Source organism: Ammodytes marinus (genome assembly GCF_949987685.1).
Source record: "Ammodytes marinus genome assembly, chromosome: 24".
NCBI classification, from domain to species: Eukaryota; Metazoa; Chordata; class Actinopteri; order Uranoscopiformes; family Ammodytidae; genus Ammodytes; species Ammodytes marinus.
The window spans coordinates 12,418,497-12,440,855 of record NC_137228.1 but is presented as its reverse complement, the minus strand read 5'-3'; the positions used below and the strand labels follow the sequence as shown (position 1 = coordinate 12,440,855).

Here is a 22,359-nt window from a genome sequence, read left to right as displayed (position 1 = left end):
AGAAATTGATCCAGACTTGATGAGGACACCGGCGTCCTCATCAAGTCCATTGAGCTCGTAAAAATTCCATTAACTTTTACCAGGCATCTCTTTCGTCTCAGTTTCACAGATCTTTTAATAGAGCTGGCAGCGGATACGTGTGTATGTCAGTGCATGTGTAAGTGTGACGCATTCTTAGTGTGTTGTATGATGACGACTTGTTGCTTGCCCGCTTTGGCTCTGAAAATAGTTGCAGTGTTACGTGGTGGGCCAAACAGCGCTGGAACTCCCCTCTTCATCACACTCATTCTAATAACTCAATGAGTCATTTGCCTACCTAGCGTTTTGTTGTGTGTATGGATTTGGCAAATTGAAACGTACATAAAAGTCTGCTCTGTATTGCTATCAATGTTTAAGACAGCCCTTTCGTTTCCCAAATGGCTTTTCTGGTAGCATTTGCATATTATTCACTCCAAACTGATGATAATCCATTCATTCCCATAGCGGGGGTTGAATGCATATCTCAGGGCCCTTTTCTCCATACTACAGATTTTTGTGTGAGAGACTCAGATTGGCTTTTTCTGAAATGCAGTTTGGCACAGGCTGCCCCACAAAAGCATATGCGTACAGTCATTTGCCAAAGACCTCAAGGGTTCCTTCATTTATTATGGCACTTTGTCATTGCAAGGGCAGCACGGCGCCATGTCCCATTTCTGCCATTCATTGTTGTCGTAGCAGAAGAAGACTAAGCACTATTCTCTAAAAATGGTTTCCAATGCAAATGTATGTGGCTGTGTTTCTTAAACAAAAGCTCAATCATTAAACCTTGAGACTGGAGAAGAGAAAAACAGCTCAAAGATCAGTCAGTTTACAGTTTAAGAGGCTACAGCTATGCTAACATCACAGTGATGCTTTACTTGCTCTGAGCTTGATGCGACTGCTGACAATGCTACAAGGTTTTACTTGTTTAGCATAGAAAGATTAGCAGTAAACACAAAAGTAGTTTTTACAAATGTATTGGACAGGAGGCCATATTGAAGTTCTGTAGAGGTACTTATTTTAAGTTATGTTCATTCATCTAATGATTAAGATTCCAATTAAAAAGTAAAATTTTGGTGCAGTAGTTTTAAATGGGTTTAATGGAAAACAAAGCCATGCTAGAAATTATGCCAGGACGTTTCCTGTATTGTAAATTCTAAGTTCTGTTATTATGTAGTTTAGTTAAGAGTTAAATGAGTTGTGTTGAGTTCATAATTAACTTCATGTAAACCCACATACATATTCATTCATGTTGAATATTTGCTCTTTGACAGATTTCTACATCTTCAGCTGACCGGTGGTGCACAGACGGAAAGATAGCGTACACTAGCAAATTATTCATTTTAAAGTCAATTGAGCACCGTTTCCATTTTCGCTATAATTGAATTGGTACCAAATTACATAAGTCTTTCCAGTAAACTCCCTGGGAAGTTGTTAAGAAATAAATGACCTGTTAAATAAAGCGTTAGCGTAAATGTAAAGGCAATCCATCAAACACCATCGAGAAATTTCACTTAAAGAACCCAAACTTTATTCTCATGGTGGTGCCAGAAGAAAAGTCAGGGGATTATCTAAGTCAGTAGGATTCATCCTTTGGAACCATCACTGTACAAAATGTTGTCGCCATCAATCCAATGGTCGTTAAATCATTTCAGACTGGTACAAAGTGATACACTGTCTATGTCACATTTTGTTAAATATAAGATCCGGTATGCTCAGGTGACTCAAAGTTCGCCTTGAGTGTGAGCTCGTCTTACAACATTTGCACAATTATAGACTTAAATCCCCAGAATATGAAGTAGGCATTCGGTATGTCGGCCAAACGTCAGTGCCGCGGTTCAGTTTATATTTGGGAGATGGCTGAAAACAGAGCCGGATCCCGAGCCGCTTTAGAGTCCACATATAAATAGTAGTGCCTGGTGATGTTGTTGGCATTGCTCACTGAAACATTAAGAGAGCTCCATGCCTGATGAAAGAGACTGAAATGTGATTTACATTCAGCTAGCATAGAGTCATATTGTGAAAGAGAGGACTGAGAGAGAGTGCATGAGAGGGGAAGGCAGAGAATAGAAAATATAATGATTGGTCGGGAGTGATAGAGGCTCAAAGGGAATCAGCGCTAAGAGAGAATATGAAATAAAGAGCAAGTTCATATTGTAACTGGTAAAGCAGATCAGAGTGGATTAACAAGTGATCCATGTTTTCTTTTAATCAATTATTTTCCAATATTATTCTCCAATTAACAATACTTCCAAATTTTTATTTAAAAAGATTTAAAATTAAAGAGAAATTATAACCCACATTTTTTATGCAAATGAATGGACCCATTTGTGCGAGCTAAATTGCTCTCCTCTCTTTTTAACAGCTTCCAGGGTCCCTTGAGCAAGGCACTTAACCCTGTGGAAACTCAGTGTCAAGCACACAAACCCCTGGCTAAAAACTTGTATGGTTGGTTGAGTGAGCAGGAGGGATATTATCTCTTTATAGTTAAGGCATTGTCACAACGGGGAGTCGGTGAGATTGGTCGCCAAAGACACATAACTGTCCGCAAACCATTTCTCTTTTATGGAGCATTTAATACAGAGCAGCAACAGAGGAGGGTTAAATAAAACTGGATGGTAAACGGTTGCTTCCACCTTTTTGATCTCTCCCACAACACTGTTCAGATGGCTTGCTGTTTGTCAACCGCACAAATGAGTTTAAAAAGTTTACCCAAGTTAGAAATGATGCCAAATCAAGTCCAAATCCAATTGATTTTGAAGTTGTAAATGCCGGTGTGACCAGGCCTTCTAAACTATTGGGCGATAGCAAGCTGGGTTGTAATTTCAAAGAATAATAATTATGCAGGTGAATGGTGCAGCCATCACAGCCCAACGTGTCTTATTATTTCTCTGTTAACACCAATCATTTGATATACCAAAATACTTATGCCAAAGCAGTTAGCTGCTGTAGTGCCCTACACCACCCAAACCTCCCAGCAGAATATAATAGGGTGCTTTAAAAGCTTCAGGGCAACGACAAATAGCATGTCATTTTCTGCCAAATTTCACTGTACATGCAGTACTTAGGGGCATCTGACTGAAAATCTCTTCACTGAAAATTGGAAATACATATCCACGTTGCCACTCTACTGTCCTAAACCCCTGGCTTTAGCAAAGCGTTCCCATGAGGAGTGCTAGTAATGCTAAGAATAGCCGCAGGTTTAGTCATAACCTATAACTGCTTCAGTGAAGCTGCTGGATGACCAGCCGTCGACAGCTGTGGTCGTAAGTTTTCACCCTGTGAGGTTTGGCTTTTAGGTGCCAGTTAGGAAATGACTCATAGAACCAACAAACGATTTGAATGTCGAATGTCTAAGCCAGTATTTAAAAAAGACAATTTGTCACATTTGAAGTGCAAACTTCCATTGTTGGTCAAAAGCAAGATATAGACGGAGAGTCCAAAATGGAGGAAGCTGTCATAGTATATTAGCTGTGTTGGAACATCAACATTCATTTAGTCTCTCCTGTTTTAGTGTTAAGTGTGCCACAAAAGACGCTTTAACCACTACACCACAAGCGGACCCTTTGTTTTTCTAAGGTGCACTGTTTGTCAAGCAGAGACACATTTTGACAGGACAGAATCACAAATACAGCTGAGGGACAACTCTTGACTTAAAGTTGCATAATCTTTTTTCACTAACACGGGATGAGAACACATCAACCGGACTGTTTCAAAGAAATTTAAAAAATAAAACCAGCCAGAGGGAAATGAAGCACAAGCTGTGACCAGAGCTGCAATATGTACGTGCCCTTTGCTCATCTATCACGACAGGTTTCTGTTCTGCAGAGCTTCAGTAGGAAAATACCCCATCTGTTGCCGCTCTGTTCATCACCATGAATGAGAATCATGTTTGCCTGTGGGCTTCAGGTCGGCCTGTCCTCTCTTTTTTATTTCCTCTGCCTGTATCTCAAAGTCTATCTATGCTGCCGTTGTTCTCCTGCTAGCCTTTTCACTGTGATTCTGTTTTGTTGCCTGGCTTTTAGTTAATCCTCTCTGTCCCAGCTGGCCTTGGTTGGAAAAATTAAAATCACTATTACAAACCAGACTCCACATCCTCCCCCTTCTCTACCTCTCCATCACTCTCTCTCTCTCTCTCTCTCTCTCTATGTCTGTACATCAGGATTGTTTTTCCTTTTGTGACTTTGTTCTGCCCTATACATTGCCAGTCTCTGTCAGTCCATGTACTTTTTCGCTCAGACTATAGATCACTTTCTCCACTTTTTTCAATTTTAGCCTCTGGCTCATCTCTCTTTTCTCTCTCTCTCTCCGTTTCTGGACCGTGTCCCCTTTGTGCCCAAGTGTGCTTGAAATATTGATGTGCCTCTGTTTAGTAGTCATAATGAGGACAGCCGATAGAGGATTGAAAAGATACACACACACAAAAAATTGTTTTTCATACTTTGACTGGATTGGGAACGCTTATGGCACCCAGTGCAAATAAAAATAATTTGCGAAAAAGAGTCGAGAGAGAGAGAGGGGGGGGGGGGGAGGGAGGGAACATGGCATCAAAGCGGTGATGACCTTCAAATGAGCAATGTTCACAGTTGCCTAACAACAAAAAGGAGGTGACAGAAAAATGGGGCCGATTAGCCTTGAGATCTGGATTAAGGTGTTAGGACTCCACTATAAGGTTTCATTGTCAGATACTGAGAACAAATGCCATAGCAACTGAAAATTATATAACCTCTCGAATAGTCTACAAGCTCTGCCTGGTGTCAGTTTATTTGAACTCTGCAAATGAATATATTGGTGGTGGTGCTGCTGATCATCTCTACACAATATTCGTAATGGGTTCTCTCACTTCTCCACTCAATGTGCAGCTGATTCAAGTGTTTCTCAGATCCATAGACAGCGCGAGGGAGAGAAAAGAAAGGACTGGCACACTGACTGATTTGCATCCATAAATGCAAATAGTGGAAACAACTGAGGCGAATGTGTCTTTAAGAGTCTCAATTGACGAGGATTTTTATTCAGCATAGAATTGGTGTACATTTGTGATTGGATAGTAGGTTGAGTTACTAAACCTGAAGAGTTACCTACCCAACACCAAAACTAAAGACCTGGAAATGAGTGTAATATGTCCTTTTTAAAGTAGCATAAAGCTATGGTTAATCTCTACATAATGACATGCCAAACTGTAACTGAAGCTTTTTGTCCCGATTGGAAGCTTTAAAAAAGTACTTCTTTGTTCGTAATAAACCAAACCACAAGCACATTTCCGAATACATATGGCGCTCCTGTATATATATGTTTTTTTGTTTTTGCTCAAAGCTCCACTACCTGGACTGGCATGGCTACAGACGCAACAATCTTCTTTATTGGTAATACAAATATTTTGTCTGACGAGTGTCACAGTGGCTCCAACAGAAACAACCTACAGGTTGATTTAAAATGCTCTAGACATTGCCCTTCAGAGGAGAATGTTCAGTGGACGAGGCGGTATGTTTCCATTTGTTGCCGCAATGGGAGTCTGTTTGCTCTGTTCAAGGCTGCACATCAGTCACTGCTTCAGTCCTCCTTTCCCTCTTGAGGTTTATATTAGTCCTGGTATGTCTGTGCAGTATAGTCAGAGGTACAATGCTTGGGTTTCATTTGTTTCAAGGAAACTCACAAAATGATAGGTCATCCATCACAGTAAACATGGAATGTAAGAGAAACGTATACATTACAACTTGAATGGAATGGTTTCACTTTCTTATAACTATCAATCACCGGACACCTAGGGTAACAAATGAAGGAAATAGGAGAATATTACATAGGAAATTATCACTGAAGGAAATGTTGCCTTAAAGTATTCATTTTGATATCCGTCTTTTGTAAGGTGGGGTCTTAACTGAAGCAGCAGATTTTCTGCAAAATTTTGATTAAAACATCAATATGAGGAAATTTGTAAATGTTTCAAAGACTAATTATGGAGGCCACCATAAAATTTGTGAACTACATTTAGATGAAAAGTAAATGGGCCATATTCTGTACATGAAACCTATTATGTATTTTCATGCAAATCAAATCTTTGATCACAATAGCTGTCTCTTTCAAAGTGACAGTTAGCTCATAATTAACACAGCCTCTCGCTCAGGCATTCATGCATCCGCTCCCTCATCTATTTATTCACACAGCCTGATTTGAGGTTGAGTCATTGCAGTGTGTTCAGCCAGCTGCAACCACCACAGCCGAACGCTGAAGCCAAATCAGAAATGCCTTAGGATGCAGCTTCCCCTGAAAGCTGTGAGATGTTTTGAATCAATGCAGCAGAGGATGAGAGCCTGACTTTTAGCCCGACATCAGTGGATAGAATACCATGAGATGTAATTAAAAGCCCAGAAAAAGGCTCCAAAGTTCGCCCTTTTTTGTCAACTTTTGTAGGACCCTCCCTGCTATATAATGAAAGTTGTTTCGCTTTATAAACATAATTGAAACAGATAGTAAAAAGCAAGTTAAATTTGCATATATACATATTCCAGGGTATTCAATCTATGAATATAAGATGTTGTATATTACCCTAAAATGAAGTAAACTAGTTACTAGTTAGTAAGTAAAACATTTGCCTCCAAGTCACTCTCCTTTTGCAGTCTTATTCCATTTCTGCAGTTTAGTAGGCAACTTTGAGCAACTTTTGGAAACAATAATATGAAAAATTGCACAAAGAAAAATTATACCCAATGTCACTGCATCCACTGTTAGATGAGTACATTTCCTTTTTGCATAATTTTAAGCAGAAATTTAAAAAAAAACAGACTCCACCTTAAACTTAGAAAGTCTTAACTTGAGGTGCAAAGAATCAAAAAGTATGGTGACTTTTGGCAGAGAGATCTTTCTCTCTGATGAGGCGTGAATTCAGGTTATGGGTATGATTTTAACTCAGCTAAATTTGTTTGCTTGGATAGTCTCGTCATTAAATACTTCACTCATGGTTCTCTTGATAAGTGTTTGGGTTACCCAGCTTTACAAACTATAAATACCAGTAACAAAACCCAAAAAAAAGTAATGGTTTGATGCTCTTTCTGGCGTAGTAACAGTATGAAATGACTGCTAAGACCCTTGGCTCAGTGCTGTGAATTGTTGAAAAATAGGTCCGCAGTCCTTGAGAAATAAATCCAAAGCAACTGGTTGCCGCGGTCAGCCCTGCGATTTGTTTACTGTTGTTCAGTCTCATGAGTCATATTTGAGAGCAGCCACTTGTAAGGTAGCCTATGCCAGCAAACCCATAAGGCAGCTCTCACAGCCAGAAGCACTCAGCCCAAGAGCTGTCAGCGGAGAGGGAGTGTGCATGGGGCCGAAAACTCTTTGTATAAATACAGTGTCTGTGTCCATATCCACTCATGTATGTACAATTTTCAAATGCAGTACGCTGAGTCAGTGCAAGTGATTTATTTTATTGGCCCCTTGGTCTTTCTCAACGCACAAGCCAGTGCTTCTCCAGACACACTGTCATGGGCATCAAATATAAAATGCAGAATACAGAGAGGACGTGTTGCCTGCTAACCAGTAAAGTCTCAGACTGGATTTTATAAGGAATGTGATTTGAGGCTGTTAAAAACTGATGCACAAAGCAACAAATAAATAGACTCCCCATTCTGGCTGGAAGGGAAGCTTTTATAGATCTCTGAGAGCATTGGTCCCAGGTGTTTGGGGTTTCATTGACGGCACAACCCAGCCCGCCATTCACTTGCAAGACAATCAGAATAACAAGCATGCTGCAGACACACTCAAGCAGACCAGGGAAATGTCTAAACAAAGGGACAAAAAAGGGGAGAATGACACAGGATAGGAAAATGAATGAAAAAGGGATGGAGTAAACATGGACTAGAGAGCAATCCAAAAATAAGATCCTAAAAGTGTTTAAAGAGTACATCCCATCGAGGTGGCTGCCCTCTCTCCTCCAAAATGTCACATCTGATATCGAACGAGCAGGACTTATATCGATTTGAGCTGCCACTGCTACCACTGCAGCTTCGCCAACTCCAGCTAAAGCACTCGGAGCAATTTCCAAGCTATTTGAGTCCAGTAGACAAGTAGTCATGTCCGGAGAGATGGATTGTAGCTCTTTGTTTTCACACTGTGGTCATTCAAACTCATACTATTTACATTCATTGGCCCAAAAACTGGTTGATCCTATCATCTTTAATTTGGGGTAAAAGCCTACCAACAAAGAGTGAGGCAAGACAGACTTTACTTCAAAGGCTCAAAATGAAGTAGTTCCCATCTCCAAAACCCTGGGTTAATCGCCATGTGAACTGGGTGTTACTGCTTGATTTTTTCGAGTTCAGCAAGTTACAAAAAGGTCATTTTCAGCCTCAGATGAAAGGTGTGAAGGGAGGGGATTCTGGATGCTGTTGACTAGCCAACGTGCACTTTGTTCTTGGCCTTTTAGTTTAATCCTTGGTTGGTTCACCAAACACCAAATGATCCGTTGTTGATCAGTAGTTGAAAGCAAAAACTGGATACAGGAAATGTACACTGTTGATACATTTCTTTTTACTGAGGTAAAAAAGATTCAGCCAAGACAATGTCTCCATGTAAGAGACTGCTAAATCCTTACTGTTATCATCTCACGCAAACGGGCACATTCTCTCACTTGGATTGGGAAGAATCAAACCTTTGGACTCAGTTCTTGTCTAATTGACTTATTAAGACTGACATTCTTTAGAACAGGATGTCCCAGAAGCGGAGAGGGGGAGGACAGATGGAGAACATTTGAGTAGAGAGAGGCAGACAGCTCTCCTCAGAAAACCCCCCCTCCCACCACAGCGTGGCATTAAAGCCCTTCTCGTAGGAACAGTGCTTGTTAGGGACAAAATGTCAACAACTGACATAGGACAATCGGTTTAAAATAGTGAAATCCCTGCACGTCTGACAGCGAGCTCATACTTTCCCAGATGGGTCCATGCTCTGCTAACGTCCCCCTCTAATAGGCACCAATGCAAAGGTTGAGGGTCTCACTGTGTCATATCCCCAGGCAAGCAGCGCGTGTGTAACTATTTCCCGTTACCATGGTTTCGCCAGGTCCGGCTGGCCTCTTTGTAGGTGTGTTATCACACATGAAATGTTCCCAGATGGCAGACATTGATTTCATTAGCTGAGGATCCAGTGATTTATTTATTACATTTTTTTCATAAGGATTATCTCTTGCGACAACCCGGCAACATTTAGACAGATTTCACGAAGCACTGTCCCTTATTAACTCACTCTGTCAGCCTGTTGGAGATTTGCAGAGACATCCCTCCACCACCATCACTACTAATCTTCCTCCTTCCTCTGTGCATGCTGCGCCAAAGAGAACATATGGCAGGGACTCAAAGCTATAGAGCACTCGTGATGCTTGCATGAGATAGTGCCATTGCACTGCTGCTGCTCATCCGGTCATTGTATTTCATAAAATAGATTACTGCAAGTCCTAACTTGTTGGAATCACACCCAAAACTACTTGACTAACATCAATGTTATCTCTGTACAATAGACTGATGGGATACTGAGCACAGATTAGTTCCGGTTCTTTCTCCCCACATCTGCTAATAAGGTTTACTTACTGTGGTGTACATGAATGCAGCCAGTTCTATAATGAGATTCAATGTTGCTCCATCTGCTGTGATGCAACTGGAACCATTAATGTTCAGAGACATTTTTTTAATGTCATCCACACCCCACATCTACTAGATGCATAATTTACTATAAACATTTGATTTAAGTGAAGTGTAAACAAGACCATCAGACAACCAAAGAGAGATTAATGTTTGAAGTCCTTTAATGTCTTTTTAATTCAGTTACTTTCACTCCTGTAACCAGCTGTAATGAATTCCAACCACCGCTAACTCATGCACACACACACATCTCTGCAGCTCGTGCACTTAATCACCCCCAGAGCAAAGTAACGACGCGTTGCAGACAAAATATGTTTAATATCAGCAGTCACACACAGGGCACTGGGGAGCTGTGTTGAGCAGCTGCTTCAGACTGTACTTTTGCTCCTTGCAGTTCAGTGATTTGAGACTCATTCTATGTGAGTGCTACTACTCCAGCAAGAGAGAAGGAATGACAGTGACAGAAAGGGATGTTTACAACCCTGCTTTCCATAGTTTGTTCGCGTGTGTGTGTCATACTGCAGGAAAGTATGCAAATCACCGTGCAGGTCTTTTGGGGATTTGCAAAATGGGATTTTGGAGGACAATGTTTTGTCCTTTGATGCATTTCTGAAATTATGGTTGACACCTTCGGCAGAGAGAAGGAGAGCAAGCTAGACACATACAGTTTGTTTGTGTGTGACTGTGTGTATGCGTGCGCACCATGTGCAGAGTTGATGCGTGTTTGTTGTCACTCCGCGTTGACGCCTGGCAAGACGCTGTCTAAAAAACGCTACTGGGAATACATTTGATTTGCAAATGTAAAAAAGAAAAAAACACACCCACACATTTGCAAAGCCACAAACACCTACACACGCACACACATACAGAGGTGTGTTTGCTCCCCGCGGGGATAATTTGCAACTGAATAGGCGTGTTGCACCAGCTGACTTCTAAGTTGACAAAATGTTTCAAGGGGGAAAAACAATCCTGTATGCACCAAGGACATGCCGTTTACCAATATTGTACCATTTATCAATAGAACCCAGTGAAAACATCTTTAGTAACAGCTTGAGTGGCTCTATTGAAATTCAAACAAGTTCTGTTTGCACTAACTTTCCAGTCAATGCCTACTGTTCACATTGTGTTCAAGGTCGTCTCTCTTTACACTTGCTGTGTGTGTGTGTGTGTGTGTGTGTGTGTGTGTGTGTGTGTGTGTGTGTGTGTGTGTGTGTGTGTGTGTGTGTGTGTGTGTGTGTGTGTGTGTGTGTGTGTGTGTGTGTGTGTGTGTGTGTGTGTGTGTGTGTGTGTGTGTGTGTGCCGACCAGAAGACAGCAACAAAGTTTCACTGGAATCCAGAGCTTAAATGTCACCAGACACACACATCATTCATCATACTTTAAGTATTCGGGGTAGCATGTGTATGATGTTTTATTGTGACAAGCGGTGTTTGCGTATGTTTTTACATGTGTTGGAGCCTTTGCATCTCCCTGTTGAAAAATCACAGGTGTTTTCTCTGATAACTCCCTCACTCTTTCTCTCAACCAGGAAGTGACAGCTGTCCACACCTCCCCGTCCAAAAGAGTGACGTCCAGTAGTCTCACACAGACTCACCCATCAACAGATCAGACCATGGCCTCACCTACGGACACAACTCTTTGTGAGTGTTTACTTGTTTTCCATTTTGGAGTTGTATATTTCCGATTTTTAGCTTTGATGCAACTCCTGATGTGTTGTAACATATGACAGTGGGCTTAGCTGTCTGATTGCATCATGGTTACACTAGTCTGTCAAATGGAGTTGCTTAATGCGATGTGGTGTCCCGTTTGTTCTATGAGATAAACATTTGGCAGGAAGAAGGTTTTGAAAACCAGATTGTTCATTGCAAGATAAGGGTGCATCCCTGGCAGGGTTTTAATGGGAAACTGGGGGCTGGCTAGATATTGTGCTCCATTACCGTGATAGCAACGCTGTGGCTACCTCCAGTTTGTTTTCCATGGATCCTGATAGCAGTGTAAACATAGATGGAGCTTACAGTGCAAGGTACAGTCCATTTTTTAACTCTGCAAGTATCACAAATAAACTACAGAAAGCAATTCAAACATTGTAAAAGTTTCTCAAAAGATTCATCCCACTTGTCACAAGAGTCTACAGCCATGCTATGCTAGCTTTAGCAAATATGCTCACAATAACAACGCTAACATGCCAAAGTTTAGCAGGCATAATGTTTACCATGTTCACCATGGTAAGTAAGCTTAGTTAAGCGTGTCATGCTAACGTTTGCTAAATTTCAAGTTCACCCTCCCATCTGACATCCGTAACTCTCTCCAGTCCCGTCTAAAAACACATCTTTTTAAACTGACATATTCAATCTAGTTTATTGTCTCCCACCCATTTCACCCCACTTGTGTAAATTGTTTCAATGTATCTTTTTCTTGTGTTTTATATGATTGTTGATTTTGTTTTTTAAACACTGCCCTGTAAGGTGACCTTGAGTGCTATGAAAGGCGCCCTCAAATAAAATGAATTATTATTATTATTATTATTATTATTATTATTATTATTATTATTATTATTATTATTATTATTATTATTATTATTATTATTATTATTATTAATAAATAGCACTAAACACAAAGTTCTGCTGAAAATGATGGGAATTTCTTTAGTTTTTTATTTTTGTTCATAAAAGCAAGTATTGGACACGTTGATTTTGCATCTATTTGAATGGTATTCCATTTGATTGTCATTGATATATTTTGACAATAGTCTGGCCAGTCATCCTTTAGCCATCCCTTAAGCTGTTAAATTTTGGCTCATTTTGAACGAAACAGAGCCAAACTCTCAAGTGTATACAACGCTCTCCTGAGTAACCAATGCTGTGTGCATGTGGAAGCATTGGAACAGCTGGCTCTGGCCTTCACCACGCTTGAGATTCACTAACATCCATCAAAGCCTTGAAAAGAAAACCTAAAGAGGAGAAACATGACCAAAGCTCCTACCAATCCGTCTGCAGGGAAATACAACTGGAAAAAACATCCAAAAATACATACTTTGCCAAATACAGAGTGATCGTCCATGAACTGGAGTTTGAAAGAGGTCTCTTTTATTTTTTAAATTTTTCATATTTTTAACATTTTCTTTTTTACCTTTATAGGAAAGTTAAAATGGAGAGGAACTGAGAGAAGAAACACTAACATGCAGCCAAAGGTCTTTAACCCTTCAATTAAATTGAGAGGTCGTAAAAACTCAAACTGAAAGAGGAAAGATGTGAAAAAGCTTGGTAGAGCTGAGGGCATCTGAAGATGGATGTCTTTTTATACTCACAATATTGTCTACATTTGTCCTTCATATTTGTTCTATGCCTTGGCAACACAAAAAATCTGTATGTGGCATGCCAATGCAAATGGAAATGGAAAAATAAAGGACAGAGCGAGAGGTGGGGATTGTAGAGAGTTAAGAGTCTAAAGTCATGGATGTGTTGACAGTGAGGTATCAAGGTGTCAAACAAAGACACTCAAACTCACCCATGCATGCTGCTCACACTCAACATATTCACACACGCTGACTGAAAGCCTCTCCATCTCTACCTGAGATCAGTCAGGCATTCGTGTGTCACCCTGCAAGTCTCTAAATCTCCGTGCCGTGTCTAAACCTGGAGCTTCTTGACGATCCTCCGCATTCCCGTTTGTCCAGACTAAGCGACGGCTTTTCTCTTGCTGACAAGCCTTCACGCAAACAACGTGTGTGCCAGGTCAAATGACTGACAATGGTGGCAGGAGGGGGGCTAGTGGACCGGTTCCCCACAAAGCCGCAATGTTTAAATATAGCACGGTGGCGGAAAAACAGCGCTTTAAACAGATGCAAAGCTCACCTCTAAATCTCCATGCCACGGCTCTTCTTTAACAGGCACCCGTGTTTGCTTATTTGCAGAATTACCGCCATGAAACTGTTACTGGCTTCGTGGCACAAGCAATAGTGGCGCAATACCTTTTCTAAAAGTTATGTGTGTGTACATTTACAGTATATTAGTCTGTGGCTGATCAAACTTGCCAGACACTTGGCCCAAGACAAGTTTTAATCAACTGCCAATTGGAACCGGATTTGCCAACTGACTGTTTTTCTTTTAATTAATCTCCTCCAAGATACTCATGACAAATGGTGATGTCTTTATAGTACGATCCTAGGAGTAACAAAGATTTTCTCCCAGTCAGTTTCAGATAGCAACCCCTCAGTGGCTGTCATAGGACACAAATAAGCCCTTAAAACATGATTGATTGATGGGAAATTAAAAATTGTGGTTTGACTTTATTATGTATTGACGTGAGGCTGGTTCTTGCTCCTGACGGCTGAATCAATACAATATCTACTCACCTTATAGGTTTAGAATGCATTGATATGTGTAAAGCGGTTATTCTCTTAGAGTCTTGACATTCAAAGATAGTGTTATTTAACCTCGCTGAGCGAATCATTTCCTTTTAATCTGAGTGCTTTAAAAAAATCATGATTACACTATTGATATCTTTTATCACCTTGACTTATGGGAAAAGTACTGTTCAGTGTTTACCCAAGCAATTTCCATTTCAATTTTTTCTGTTTATTATAACTAACTACTTCTATTTTGGCCTGATATTAAAATACCCTCTAACATTGTGTACTCGGTGACTAGCTGAAAATTGAAATGTAAGGAATGTCTGGACATTGTGTTCTCACAGACGAAAACACCAATGACTCCTTAGTCATTTGCATTGGTTGCAACATGCTTATCCAAGGTTCAGTCTATTAGACTCACTGTTATATAACATGGAACGCTAAATCTCTTTATCGGGACCTTCACTGAACAAAATGAGAGATAGTACCAGTAATCACATTTAGCTCTTTCATATCCCAAAAGTTATTTTTAGTTTAAAACTCACTGGAATGTGAAGTCACTCCAGACTTTAGTTTGGGGATATTCTCAGGCCCCATCATTAGGTATTCTATTGGAGTATGTTTTTTTTAACTTTAGGAACAGGAAATCCATGTGCAATTTCAGTGGGATTATCAGTATAGTGCAGCTTTTCCACAAACCTGATAACCACGTGTTGCTCTAGTCGATTGTGCTGCCAACGGCACCTCACAGGGTGGGCCCCCGGAGAACACCTTGTTTGTCATATATGAGGTCGGTAAGCAGTCATGATCGCGGGATATGTTACAGAGATAATAGACATTAATGATTACTGCCTGCCTGCCTGGTAATATAAACTAGATTTTCTCTGGTATTGTCAAGCAGGATGTAGGTTGAAAAAAAGCAAATGGAAGGCCCCAGGCTGATAATACACAAACAGAAGGTCACTGGTTTAAAAGAGAAAAGAAAGAAAGAAAGGCAGACATAAAGCAAAACAAAGGATAGCAATATGATTTTCTGTCTTCCACCGATTACCTGGTTGAGTGAGCCTTGATAGTTGATGGTCTCTAGCTCAATTCTCTTGCACAGCGGGCACCGCACTTGATTTCCTCACTTAATGTCGGTTGCAGTGCCTTGCTGTCCTTTTGAGGAGGCATCTTTGAAAAAAGTTCAAAGGGCAACTTGATTGCAGGCATAAAGTGTACAAGATGGATCCTTAGGAGCATAGGTTCCTTCCCTAGAAAAGGTACACTCAAATCCTCTTTGGCATAATGTTTTAAATCCTTCACCACAGGCAATCTTTAACTCAAGAGGGCCACTGCGAGCATGTGTCTCAGACAGAGACGGAAGCGGGCTTTTAACACACCAAGCTTAGTTCAGGGGCTGCTGTTTCTTGGCCATAAGAATGTCTGAGCGGAAGCATCGATCTAGAATTAGCGGTGACTTGTGATGCTGAGCACATGAATTAACAATCAATAATGTACAAAGATAGGCAGTGAGACCGGGGCAAGTCAATTTCATTCCATTTTACACGAATGGTTTGCCAATTTGGGAAATATGGTTATTCCTTCTCCTGCTGCGAATTTGATTAAATATTGATGCTACTCCCACAGTATGTTCAGTATGACCAGCCTGGCTCACTCCAAAGTTCAAAAATAAGATTTCCAACACCTTTGAAGTTCTGAATGTGTATTTTTTTAAAGCCAGACTTTGCCTCCAGTCTTTATGTAAAGCTAGGCTAATCCTTTACCGGCTCTGTCTCTATATTAAGCCTTCAGACATGAGAGTGATATCAATCTTCTTGAAATTATTATTCTCTAATATTAGGAACTATTCTTGGAGGAGAATGTGTGCTTAACTTTTTGTTTTGTTGTTAGCAGTTCAGAAAAAAAGCCTCTCTCTGTAAGTCTGTATGTTGTCTATGAGCCGATGTGTATGAAATCTATCTCCACTATGTGTGCTGAATCATTAAATGCCATGGTATTTACCGTGCTAATACACAAGTCATTTCAAAATGTCAGATGTGTCCCCGCTGTCTGCAGCGTAAATGAAGGATGTGCCAAGTGTCTGTTTTTTGGCTCACAGTGTCATACGTACAGTATGTGTCCATAAGACCACTGTGACATAAGGTTAAGGGCATCCGAGGTACCTTGATACTCAATACTAAAAAAAGCCAACCCACATCCACCTACCCTGTCCCCCCAAGTCACTCCTATTTTCTACGAAGGGGGACTTCTAAAATAAAATCAGCTGTCACTGGATGCCTGGGCCTCACTTAGCTGTTAGGCACACTGCTGGAGCTGGTCTCCAAGCCTCGCTGTCTTTTATCTGGCCAGAATTTGCTTTCTACATTGGGTTCAAGACTGAGGCGACTTAGCCCGTTTTATTTTCTGGAACTCCAAGGCCCTTTTCTTATTCTGTTGGATTCTATTGTCGTTTGACACACAGAGCAACCCACACAGCTAAAGAAGGTAAGCGAAGTATGCAGACTCTCAGCATTTCAAGGCTGACTCTTGTATCAAAATAAGCCTCACTGTCGGTACAGCTCTTACAAAGAGATTTTCCAGCAAAGCACAAGTGGAAGGAGACAGATTGGAAATGGTAGATGACATTTTAGCCGATAATTAATTGGTTCGATGTGCCAGGGCTGTGCAGATATGAGGCATCATTGGTGTCAAATTGTAAATAAGATGAAGCCGAGCTGTATTGCCTTGTAGAGAACACCAGGTGATAGAAACTTCATAAAGAATGAGACATGATAATGCAGTACATTACAGAGATTCCACTAGGATTCGTTCATTGTCATAAAACATGCATGGGCCCTTCCTGTTTCCTTCCACCAAACATAACCAGCAGCGATCTGATCGGGAGTATTCAGAAAGCTTAGCAAATCGGGAGACAAAGTGCTTAGCCTAGCATAAGGAAGCGCCGGAGGGCAATCCATGTAAAGAACTTATTTTGATAGATTTGACAGCTCAATTATTGCAGCCTGTTTTGCCTTTCGTCAGTAAGGAAGAAAATGGCCCTCCGTGTCTGACATTTCAATTAGTGTAGCACGGTTTGGCTCTGCTGTCAAATCTCGCCAGCCAAAAAGCTTTGGCCAGTAAGTAATGAACAGAAAATTGGGTTGCTTAAGGTTGCTCTGGTGAGGAAAGGGCAGAGAAGGGGGGGTGACACCTCTGTGATTAGCGGACAACCTCTGCTTGGCACAGACCTACAGGCCTTGATTTAGCTTTTAGCTACGAAGCCATGCTGCCTTTTCTAGCAGCCTAAAACTTCTGAAATTACTTTCTTGTTCTGCCTCTCTCTCTCTCTCTCTCTCTCTCTCTCTCTTTCCTGGACACATTGTCTCTTGCCCTCACGCCCCATGCCGCTTTTCACCTCCTCAGTTCTAGCTGGCTGGCGGTGCAGCACCTCACCCGGCTGATCGCTTAAGCACAGGCAGTGGCGAGGAGGCATTGACAGGGAGGTCAATGGACCTGGGCTCGGCTCAATATAGCCACCCTAGACGTGCATACTGGCAGCTTTCCCTGTTGACTTACCCCTGTCTCTAACCCCCCCTGCCCAGCTGTGGGATTGAAAAGATGAGAAGTTAATACTCTGAGAAGACAATAATACTCAGCATGGTAGTAAATATGCCTGTACTTAAGGAGTCCAATATGTTCTCCATCAAAAGCACAAATGACAAAGGTTACGAGTTAAGCCAGTTAGGAAGTTTTAAAATGATATCAATATCACACTGTAAACACACTTGGCCTGTATTATGTTTGGGCGTCTTAAACAAAGTGGCAGCGTTTGAAAGCAGTTGCGAGTGCTGATTAGTGGCAGCATAGGCTTATTGTAAAACATTCAAGCCTTTAAAAATATTCTATCTCTATAGAAGCTCTTCAATTTTGCGCCTACTTTCTTGCCTTTTGATTTCCCTCACGCCACGCACTTCCACTTCATAAATCTTCCCTGTCACAGGGGAACATGACGCTGCAGACAGAGTCGGTTTATAAAAAGGCTTGGTTTATTTTCTCCAGTGAGCCCCCCCCTTACTCCCCTCCTTACCCCGCTACCCCCCATGGAGCCGTGTGTTACCTCACCGCTATGTTACGGCAGCTTTGTATACGGCATACCCAAGAGATATCCAAAGCGCATCAAGCCCCCCTGTGATCCTGCCCCCCTCCCAACAGCTTCAGACTATGACTTCAGCGTTTATCTGGGGTGATAAATGAGGGCATTATCCTTGTGTTTCTGTCATCACGCTGGTATTAGCTTACCATGCAGCCTCAGGTGTAGGATTTCTGACCCATATTTATAGGGGATAAAAACCCGGTTTTATTTTCGGCAGTTACTGGTTACACTGACGTGCCGGTCGTAGCAGAAAGCTAAAATTGGTCAGATGAGTAGACTAGAGTATGTTCTTGTCACATGGTTTTCTGTTTTAAGGCCCCCTCATACCAGAAAGTGATACGACTGAACTCATCTATGTATCCTTACAACATATTTGGTTTGGCAACAACAAACAACTCTAGTTGGAGAGCTAACTGCCAACACACCATCCAACCTGGAACACCCTAGTGCTGGTGATGGACTAACTTTTTCAACATTTAAGAACTTGTTCCCCCTGGACTTTTGTTCTTGGGCTTGTATACCATTTATTTCAATAAATAGTTATTAAAAAGCTCTCACAGGGAGCTAGTGAGCTTTCTTACTCAAAGCTAACAAGATTGTTTGCTTGGTCGCTATTGGGGCAACAATGAATTCAAAAGACATATTTGTACCATACTCTAATGCTTAATGACTTTACTTCATTCCTCTCCAGCAGTTTATATGACATCAGAAAATGTGTCCTGATTTATTTCATCCACTCGACCAAATCCACTGATAAATCCTTCATACATTTCATTGGTATCATTTGACTTTTCAGGTTTCAGGTTAATTTTATTTTTTAATAGCCAAATATCACACATAAATGTCCATGTGGGGACCATGTAGTCCTACCTTCTAGATACTTAGATCAAACCGGTTGGTATTTGATACCGTCATTTTTTGACAATATGGATACCAGTAGTGTCTATATAAAGCCAGTGTAGTCATAGATAAACTGTAAATGGGCTTAGAGAAGCATAAAGAAAACATGCTCTGCCGGGCCAAGCATGAATGGTATGTACTATATTACTAAGCACCAGGATTAATCTCTATAGTACTACAGCACTAAGGGCACCTTCACTGCATCCATATATATTAAGTAACAGCTGTTAAGAGACTAAATTACACAAATAGACATAAATCATTTTATTTGAGCCAAAGTTTCAATGGCACACATGTGAAGAAAAACGCGTAGAGAGAGGTCAACGAGGAGGAGGATTTCAAAATGTCAAAAGGTTACAGCGTGAGTACATAATGAGAGAACATTTCTATTTAGGGTCTCTTTTTTTTCATCCTCTAGTGTTGTTGCCCGGAGATAGAGAGAGAACATGCCAAGAGCTTAAAGGTCCAGTGTGGGTGTACGCTGATCCATAATGGAGCCCTCTCCTTTGCCTAATGATGCTTTGTAGCGCAGGAAAAAGTCAAATGTAAAATCAGTGGTCACCTCTAATTGGCTATCCTCAGGGATTTGCTGAGCAAAATGAAGTCAGTGTCATAAAGTATTGCTTTGCAATTGATGAGCATCCCGCTTCGGTTTAGTGCCGACATTTGTTATGGCCACTTCTTTGTTAAAATATCTATAGGATCAAAGACACCACCTGGGTACTTTTTATTTCCTTTTATTCGCTGGACATCTTAGCTTTTCCAATATAATGACAAAAAACATCTTGTATACTTTATATATTCGATATATATACTGAATGTATACAATTATTTATTTTTACAAAACTGTTTGAGAATGGCAAAGAAGAGTTTGGTTTCACATCTGAAAGAGTAATTTCTCTGTGTTTGATTAGCTGCAGGCGTTGCCGTTAGATCCAGGTCAGAACGCCCAGAGAACAGCGGCCCAAGCACACAGGACCAGGAGGCTGAGCCGGTGTCGGTGAAAGAGCGGCTGGCGATGTATCAGGCCGCCGTGTCCAAGAAAGAAACCACCAGTTCCTCTTCGTCTGCTGCGGTAAGACGATACTTCCACACAGACGTAACGGGAGAGGGCAGTGGGTATGTGCAGGGAGACAGCAGACCTGAGAAATGTGTGGATCTCAATGCTTCATTAACATTGGGACATTTCTGCTGGTTATGACCTAATTCCTCTCATTTTAGTTCTCCCCAAACTATAAATCGGCTGTCACTGAGCACTGCCCCTGCTTGTGGGTTAATCTGTTGAACAGGGATAGGGGGATAGGATGAGTAGGGGGGGGGGCACAAAGCCTTGGTGGGATGGTAGGATTATTTGTCAAAGTGTCATTACGCCCAGCACTGGACGGTAAAAGCCAAACCTCTAGAGTGTGAAAGAAGGTCTCGAAGGAACCGTGTAACATTCATGTAGGGCTGCGGTTTCAGCCTGATATATTTATTTCTAAAATGACATTTAGTAAATCAGTGTTGCAAAGTAACTCATTACATTCATCCAAGTTCAGTACAACATGTGAGATACTTTCATGCTACTTTACATTGAGATCTGGTATTTTACCAGAATTATCTTGTCGCATGTTAAAAATGCATCACTATTAACGGACTGTTATCATAATATATAATAAAGGGACTATTTTTCTGGAGATCAGTACTTTTACTTTTGGTACTTAAAATCAGTTTTACTGATACAGTAATACTGTTGTAGCCCTACTTATTCTAGCAGGATTTTGACTGAGAGTACTTTAAAGTACTTTACAGCAAGTTCAGATGAACCCAGACAGGCAGCACAGCAGCAGGCCTTCAAACACACTACCTCAACCTTCATTTACCAGAAAAACATTTCTTAATATCCCTGAGTCATTAGTCATTACTGAGGACCAAAAATCCTCTGCGCTTTAGAAGAGGCTCAATGCACTCTATCGACCCAATAATTCAACAGTGTTTGCAATTAGTCATCCAAGGCCATTACAGTAAGTCAGCTCTGTATTTAAAATTAAATCCTACCATCATAAAAAAAAGTCTGCTCTTTCCTTGGAAAATAGTCTACAACTACAATACATAACTTTATTGAAATACCACTTAAAAGCATAATGATTTTGTCAATGTTAGAGTGAAAGAGGAGTATTTCAACGCTTGCAGTGCTGTCCCTTAATAATATATTTCATATCATATAACATTACTAGTAAAGAGGGCAGAGGCATTTAATTTCTCAGGAGCACATGGAAGTGTCGGGAATTAACACATAATAAATACCAAGTGTGTCAGCTGATTGGTCCGTTGTCAGTGAGGCTGATGATGTCACAGGCCTACGTCTCAGTATTTTGCACAGACAAATGTCTTTTACCTCTCATGTTATATGTGTTTTTAAGGCGTTGCTGTTTCGGAAGTGCAAATTATGGGAGGATATAAATTATTCAAATATCCGCTGCACCTGATTTATCACTGCTTACTCACCAGTGTGACAGGGGAAACTGTGTCTGACACAAAATGTCTGGAAAAAGCAGGATGTAAATCTACAGCACTGTGTGGTCGGATACACAGAGGTGGAGAAGGAAAGACAAATCAAAAGATGCATTAGGAATTAGAGCTGCAACGATTAATCGACGAATCGATGATTAATCGATTATTAAAATAATCGCCAACTATTTTGATAATCGATTAATAGTTTTGAGTAATTTTTTTATAAAACATTTCCAAATTCTCTGATTTCAGCTTCTCAAATGTGAATATTTTCTGGTTTCTTTAATCCTATTATGACAGTAAACTGAAATATCTGTGTGTTTTGGACATAACAATACATTTGAGGACGTCAACATGGGCTTTGGAAAATGTATCAACATTTTTCACCATTTTCTGACATTTTACGGACCAAAACACTAATCGATTAATAATCGATTAATCAAGAAAATAATCGACAGATTAATCGATTATCAAAATAATCGTTAGTCGCAGCCCTATTAGGAATAAAAGTTTCTTTACCACTCAGTATAAAGACTGAATAGCAAAATCTACTTTTTTCCACAACTTCCAAAAGTTTGAAACTGCAACGCTTGTGCCCTTTCTTTTGTAGTATCTCTGCCCTTTTTTTATTTTCTTTTTTATATCAGTTGTCCCCTTAGTTTTTTTATCAAGCTTCAATCATCAAAGGGTTAAATACAGTAATCCAAGCGTCACATCCAGTACTCAAATCTGTTGGTCTAAATAAATGAAAATGAATCCATGTCAGGCTTCAGGCCACACGCTGTGGTGTTTATAGAGCGCGACCTGCCACCTTCTGGAGTCTTTGCTCATGACTGTATG

General features: G+C 40.7%; 1 protein-coding gene across 2 annotated transcripts in view; it reads left to right on the top strand.

Annotated features, from left to right (window-relative positions):
- Positions 1 to 22,359, top strand: part of xirp2a (xin actin binding repeat containing 2a) — a 44,689-nt gene that overhangs the window by 5,591 nt on the left and 16,739 nt on the right. The window contains exons 2-3 of one of the 2 annotated variants that reach the window (XM_080053254.1): positions 11,169 to 11,280; positions 19,947 to 20,101. In XM_080053254.1, the coding sequence (XP_079909380.1) occupies positions 11,169 to 11,280; positions 19,947 to 20,101 (267 nt within the window). Of the gene's footprint in view, positions 1 to 11,168; positions 11,281 to 19,940; positions 20,102 to 22,359 lie in introns of both variants that reach the window. The other variant, XM_080053253.1, reaches the window with a different exon arrangement.